The sequence below is a fragment of the Rhinopithecus bieti genome, unplaced genomic scaffold (genome assembly GCF_001698545.2).
Source record: "Rhinopithecus bieti isolate Rb0 unplaced genomic scaffold, ASM169854v2 scaffold_27016, whole genome shotgun sequence".
In the NCBI taxonomy this organism is placed as follows: Eukaryota; Metazoa; Chordata; class Mammalia; order Primates; family Cercopithecidae; genus Rhinopithecus; species Rhinopithecus bieti.
Window position 1 is genome coordinate 1,612,856 of NW_016812222.1, and position 7,778 is coordinate 1,620,633.

At 37.5% G+C, this 7,778-nt stretch overlaps 1 protein-coding gene across 1 annotated transcript in view; it reads right to left on the reverse strand.

The window, feature by feature from the left end:
- Positions 1–1,712, reverse strand: part of DEFB125 (defensin beta 125) — an 8,974-nt gene extending 7,262 nt beyond the window's left edge. The window contains exon 1 of the mRNA XM_017895693.1: positions 1,655–1,712. Within this exon, the coding sequence (XP_017751182.1) occupies positions 1,655–1,712 (58 nt within the window). The remainder of the gene's footprint in view (positions 1–1,654) is intronic.
- Positions 1,713–7,778: the final 6,066 nt, after the last annotated feature.

The following is a 7,778-nucleotide window of genomic DNA, read 5'->3' on the forward strand; positions in this document are numbered from 1 at the left end:
AAGTATGCTATACATTTTATTCAAATAAGAAAACTGAGGAAGAAAACAGATCAAAATATTTTGTCTCTTTTAACTTCTTTACAATTTTTTTACCTCTTTACAATTTCAAAATTTCCAAATTTTCAACAAATACAGCAGTTTATAATCAGAAGTGAAAGTAGATATTAATTCTGTAACTCATATTACATCAACATGTGAATCAAGACATAACAGATCATAGGCACAGTTATAACCATTTAATAGACATGAATAGCATCTTTCTAAGCAACATGTAACACCTCCAAATTTAACTAAAGCCAAATTTCTTGGTATATAAAGATAAGAAAGTTTAGAAATCTAATGGGCTGGATGTTCAAACTCATTTATAACTGAAGTGTCATGAATTCAAACATCAGGACATCATTTTCACATATTAGACTGTAAAACTTGGAAGAATGGAGTAGAAAAAACAAAAAGGACTGATGAGTGTATGGGAAGCTGACACTCTTGCAGCTGGTGATAGGAGAGAAGAGTAGTTCAGCTTTTCTGGTAGGTGATTTGTGTGTGTATGTGTGTGTATGTGTCCATGTGTCCAGTCATAAATGGAAAGACATACATTTGCTTACAAATTTTTCTTGCTGAATTGTTTTGATAATTAAAGACCTATTTTTCATCAATAGCAGAGTAATTAATGTGAGGAGATACATCTGCTCCTCCTCAGAGTTTTACTTATTGATTAAAAATAATGAACTAGGTTTATGTGTGGATAAGATGTCTCTAATACATTGCTATTACATTGCAGAACAATTCACATGGTGCATTTGCAATTGCATTTAAAAAAATCTAAAAGGTATACACAGGCAAATACGTATATTTGTATTTGCTAGGATAGATAAGAAATTGGTAACATTGATTGATTCTGAAGGGGAGGACTGAAGAACTGGTATTCTTGGACAGGCATACCCTTTTCTTTTCCTTAAACCCTATAAATCTATCAATTGCTTGATACATAATCAATTGCAAGTTTTTTTTAATAAAATGTTAAAAATTTTCAAAAGTAGCATTATTAAATAGTGGAAACAGACTGTTCCTATTCATCTAAAATTAGAAGCTCCCCATTGGTCGCTAGTCTTTCTATCCTGTCTTCACTCCACTTATTTCCACTTCTACCCCAAACATATATTGTTTCTTCCATGTGATAGTGCTACAGAATCTACAGACTGTCAATGGACTTGTTCACCATATCTAAGAACATAAAAATGAGGGCCTCCCTCTGAAGGTACTCTCCGGGCAAAGAAGAATTCAAGATTGTAGGAGAACTAATAGGACACAACAATGAAATAGATACAACGGAATAATCAAAATAGAAGTGAAGTGAGGCTGAGCTAACATTGGATAGTTATGTAGAGAGACAGATAGGGTGGCTCAGAGCATTAAGGAAATTCTTGTCTTTGGAGAAATGCTTCAGAGGACATCCCAGCTTGCTAGATGTCCCTAACAGAAAGATTCTCAGAGACTAGGGGCATGGAGCTGCCAAAATAAGAGCATTTCTGCTGCTCTTTATTGGCCCAGATTTTTCCTGTAGATTCCCTCTCTTCCCATCATGATACCAGGGGAGCCCAAGGGCAACAACTCATCCTAGTTCCATCATCTCTGCTTTGTAGGGTTCTATTACCTTTGGTCACCTGAGTTAGCAACCCACAGATAACGAATGTCAGCATCAGGAGATTCATGGCTCCTGGGAGAGAGGAAGCTGTGTGTCCTGAGGAATACAGAACACTGCACAGGAAGGAATTTAAGTGATCACCTTTACTGGTCTATCATGGGTGATGAACCAGAGAAGGGGAAAATGCCATGCCACCCAGATCACCAGACCATTAATTTGCAACACTGAGTGTGCATGACACAATAACGTCTGCTTCTAGAAATTATTAAAGAAAGCTCAGGTCTTATGAGATAAGCTATTATCCCGTAGAACTGTAAGGTCTGATGGAAAGAAACAGCCCCAAGAGGAAGTTTTGGTTAACTTTAGATGGGGTCAATTGCCTTTCTCCTCTGTCTGTATGCAGCACTTCATACATACCCAGTGACAGCAGAATGGTGTGTAAAGATATCACTTGTGGCAGTCCAATAGCTTACAACATCTGGTATTCACCTTTTCTTCTGAGTGATCATCCCAGTATGAATTCCTGTGAAACAAGAAAGACACTTTTTAACTAATAAGTTCGTAAGATTCCATCAATTATGAGATAGAAGGAATTTGGAATGAAAATAGTGAAACAGGAAAACAGGTTTTATTGGTGCTCTTCTTTTTCCCACTCCACTGTCCCATCAACTCTTTTCCCTCATTCAGAAATACAAATAAGAAATGAAATATTGAAAGAGAGGAAACATTTTCAAAGGAGAGGGAGAGAGAAAGAGAGAGAGGAGAGAGGCCCAATGTAACATTGTGCTCCCCCATCCCCACTACCAAAGGAGAAAAATATAGGAGACATTGTGAAATTGCCCAGTAGGGGTAATCAGCACTTTATCTCCTGGAAGAGTTTGCTAAGCTGTATTTCTCCCACATATGTTTAATACCACCGGATGCCAAGAAAATCAGGAAAATTTTTTACTGTTTAGAAAAAAAAAGTGCAGCTCACTGCCTGTGTTCATTTAATTTTACATTAACACGCTCTTGAGGCTGACTGATTTTCAGTGTGAAAATAAAATATACAAACTGTTCTTGGAATTATTTTTGAACAGAACTAACATCAGAATCATCTGAATCATCAGAATCGTCTATTTTGGAAAAAAGTAGATTCATTAAATGACTCTTTGGCCAAAAACTGTTTGAGAACAATATTAACATAGGAATGCTACACTTTCTAGAATTTGACATTTTCAGCGATCAAGAATTTCTATATTTTGTAAATGGAAATTTACATTGCTAACAACAAGATGCTACAAATAGAATGATAACTTGTGTTTTCAAAGTCAATATATTAGAACAATGTGAAAATAATAATAAAGGTGATATATTTCATGGCAAAGTTACCTCAGGGTAAACCCTGGTGCTGCAAGTGCCACCAGTGAGTATTCTGGGTGAAAATGGGAAAAGGGTTAAAAATGCAGGATGGCCAAAGCCATCCTAAGCAACAAGAACAACACTGGAGAAATCACATTACCTGACTTTAAATTATACTACAGAGCTATAGTAACCAAAACAGCATGGTTGTGCAATTCACATAAAAACAGACACATAGAGCAATGGAAAAGAATAGAGAACCCAGAAACAAGCCCACCCATCTACAGTAAACTCATTTTTGACAAAGGTGCCAAGAACATACACTGGCATGACTGGCAAGAACATAAACTGTTGTTTATTAAAAACAACAGTCTTTTAATAAATGGTGCTGGGAAAACTGGATATCCATATGCAGAATAATGAAACTAGACCTCTGTCTCTCACCATATACAAAACATCAAATCAAAAATCAAATGGATTAAAGAATTAAATCTAAGACCTCAAACTATGAAACTACTATAAGAAAACTGGGGAAACTCTCCAGGATGTTTGTCTGGGCAAATATTGAGTAATGACCCACAAACACAGGCAATCAAAGCAAAATGGACAAATGGGATCACATCGAGTTAAAAAGCTTCTGCACAGCAAAGCACACTATCAATAAAGTGAAAAGACCCACAGAATGGGAGAAAATATTTGTAAATGACCTGTCTGACAAGGGATTAATAACAGGAAATATAAAGAGCTCAAACAATTCTATAGGAAAAAAAAATCTAATGATCCAATTTAAAAATGGGCAAAATAATGGCAGGGCGTGGTGGCTCATGTCTGTAATCCCAGCACTTTAGGAGGCCAAGGCAGGTGGATCACGAGATCAGGAGATCAAGACCATCCTGGCTAACACGGTGAAACCCCGTCTGTACTAAAAATGCAAAAAAAAAATTAGCCGGGCGTGGTGGTGGGCAACTGTAGTTCCAGATACTAGGAACTAGGAGGATGGTATGAACCCAGGAGGCAGAGCTTGCAGTGAGCCGAGATCGCGCCACTGCACTCCAGCCTGGGCGACTGAGGGAGACTCTGTCTCAAAACAAACAAAACAAACAAACAAACAAAAAGGCAAAATATCTGAATATTCTCAAAAGAAGACATACAAATGGCAAACAGGCAGAGGAAAAGGTACTCAGAGTCACTGATCATCAGAGAAATGCAAATCAAACTACAGTGAAATATCATCTCACTACAGTTAAAACGGCTTTTATCCAAAAGAATAGGCAATAATAAATGCTGGCAAGGATGTGAAGAAAAGGAAACCCTCGTACACAACTAGTGGGAATGTAAGTTAGTACAACCACTATGGAGAACAGTTTGGAGGTTCCTCAAAAAACTAAAAATAGAGTTACCATACGATCCAGCAATCCCACTGCTGGGTATATACCCCCCCTCCAAAAGGAAATAAGTATATTGAATAGATATCTGCACACCTGTGCTTGTTGCAGTACTCTTCGCGATAGCCAAGATTTAGAAGCAACCTAAGTGTCCATCAACAGATGAGTGCATAGAGAAAATGTGAAACTTATACTCAATGGAGTACTATTCAGCCATAAAAAAGAATGAGATGCTGTCATTTGCAATAACATGGATGGAACTGGAGGCCATTATGCTAAGTGAAATAAGTCAGGCACAGAAAGACAAACGTTGCATGTTCTCACTTATTTGTGAAATCTAAAAATCAAAACTATTGAACTCAATGGAGATAGAGAGTAGAAAGATGGTTATCAGAGGCTGGGAAGGGTAGTGGGCATGTGTGGGGAGGTGAGGATGGTTACTGGGTACAAAAAATAGTTAGAAAGAATGAATAAGACCTGGTATTTAATAGCATAATGAGATGACTATAGCAAAAAATAATTTAATTGTACATTTTAAAGTAATAAAAAAGTATAATTAGATTATTTGTAACACAAAGGATAAATGCTTGAGGGGATGGATACCCCATATTCCATGATGTGGTTATTATGTATTGCATGCTTGTATCAAAACATCTCATGTATCCCACAAATACATACACCTACTATGTACCCACAAAAGTTAAAAATTTTTAAAAATGCAGGGTGATATATTTTGGCAGGAGATAATACAGACTTCTCCTTAGTATATTTATAGTTTTGCTGAGTTTTGTTTTGTTTTTGAAAAACAAAGAATCTCTAATGTTCTCATCTGTCAGAGATATAGTGGTGAAGTTGGAGAAGTTAGTTTAAAAAGTAGAAGCTGTAAGGGAAAACCAGGAGCTTGATTAAGAATTTTCTGTGGAGATAAGAAAGGTGACTCTCCAATTGAGAGATGCGGGATGATCTGCCAAAGTCAGAGATCATAAAGAGGTTGTCAGAAAAATGCATAGCAGCATGTGGGTGCTCTTGGGCCACTCAGGCACCACCTACTTGAGAATACCACCAACCTGTGAGAATGACTTCCAAGGACAGTGGCCACAGAGCCTTCCTTCCTTAGACTAGCTCAGCCAAGTCAGAGATGGATACCCCACCCTGTGCATGTGGTTTTGTTAGTGCACATATTCTCTACTCTGCCATGGGTAGATACTCTGCCATCGGAGTATTTGGGGTAGGGTAAGGTGACATAAGGATAAGGGGAGATAGAGAGAAGGTTTATATAGTGCTTTTTAGATTTTGTGTCACTAAGAAAATAATTATCAGTGATTTTAGTAATCTCCCTGAAAAATCAATAGAATTAACTATTTGAAAACCAATGGAAATAGAATCTCAGGACCAAGAAAATTAGATTCAGCTACAAAATAGATTTCATGCTTGCACAGTTTGCATCAATTTTGCTATCACTGCACTTCTCCCTTTTTGAAATTTCTGTATTTTAAATGAATTTTTAAAATCTTATCACCCTTGGCCGGTTGCAGTGGCTCACACCTGTAATCCTAGCACTTTGGGAGGCTGAGGCAGGCAGATCACCTGAGGTCAGGAGTTCGAGAACAGTCTGGACAACATGGGGAAATCCCATCTCTACTAAAAAATACAAAAATTAGCTGGGTATGGTGATGGGTGCCTCCAATCCCAGCTACTCAGGAGGCTGAGGCAGGAGAATCGCTTGAACCCAGGAAGCGAAGGTTGCAGTGAGCCAAGATTGCACCATTGCACTCCAGCCTGGGTGACAAGAGCGAAACTCCATCTCAAAAAAAAAAAAAAAAAAAAAAAAAAATCTTATCACCTTTCTTCATTAGCCTGTATTGTCTATATTTCCCTGTGGGCTGTAATCAGATCAGAGGAACACACTAAATATTAAAAGTTGCTTTTATCCTGAGTTGTATATTTATATAGATATATCTCATCAGTGTCTTGGAAATGACCTTCTAGATAATCTTAGATTGGATTTCAAATATAGAGAATGGATATCAAATGCACAGCATAGCATAAAATCTTCACCAAGGCACAGCATACATGGTTGACCTGCCCATTTCTGTTGCTGAGGTGGGCATCCCTGTTTAATCACAGAACTCCTTCTTAACTGAGGCTGAGCCTAAGTTCAGAATCCTTTCCAGGAAAGTTGGTGTCTTTATCATCTATAACCTAAGCCCAACCTCTACTTTACAGATGGAGAAATTGAGGCCGACATAAAGGTCTCAATGTGATCCTCTAATGTGATCCAGGTTGTCAACATGAGCCATGTCCAGAGAGACAATCTAATCTTAACTGCTCATTTTATAAAAGAGCACATTTGGTCCTCAAGAAGGAAAATGGTTTGCCCCAAAGTAAAGTAATATGCCCAAGGTCACACAGTTAAAGAGCATGAAGCAAGACTTTTTCATTCCAATGGAGAAAATTATCTGTTCAGATAAGGGGGGAAAAAAAAAACAGAAAGAAGAAGCAATTATAACAGCAGAGAATGTCCAGAAGTTACCACAATGTTCTGAGAAAGGATCACACCAGTGACTTTTGTGCGTGCATAGTGGTGGTAGCATTAGTAATCATGATCGTGTTCTCATCTCTAGAATGCATCTGCCCTCCAGGAAGACCATTAAGGAGCTGATATTACCAAATGTTTGAGTATAAGCTATTCGAAATCTGAAGATTGGGTGGTGTCTGAATCTGAGACAGCCTCATATAAAAATGTTTCTTTCTTTTGCTTTTTTAATGTAAAAAAATGTTTTTAATCAGTCTGGGGTTGTGGAACACTTCTTATACTTGGAACAAAGATAAGATGGATAGAAGGCATCGTCACAAATAAGGCAATATGAAAGACATTGGAATGAAATTGTTAATATAAAAAAGGGGAAAAACTTGTAATTTAGAATTTTATGTCCAGTGAGAAGATATGTCAAATACGAATACAAAATAAAGATATTTTCAGGCAATAAAAGCAGAGAATGTTCATCACTAACATACCTTCACTGCAAGAAATGTTGATGAAAGTTCTTTTTTTTTAACTTTCATTTTAGGTTCAGGGGATACACATGCAGGTTTGTTACATGGGTAAATTGCTTGTCACTGGGTTTGTTGTAAAAATGATTTTGTCACCCAGGTAGTGAGCATAGTACCTGATAGTTTTTGTTTGTTTGTTTGTGGTGGAGTCTTGCCCAGGTAACTTCTGTATTTTTAGAAGACACAGGGTTTTGCCATGTTGCCTAGGCTGGTCTCAAACTCTTGATCTCAAGCAATCCTCCTGCCTGAGCCTCCCAAAATGCTGGTATTACAGGTGTGAGCAACCATGCCTAGCCTATTTCTCCTTATATGAAGCTTAGTTTTGCAGGATATGGAATTCTTCATTGAAATTT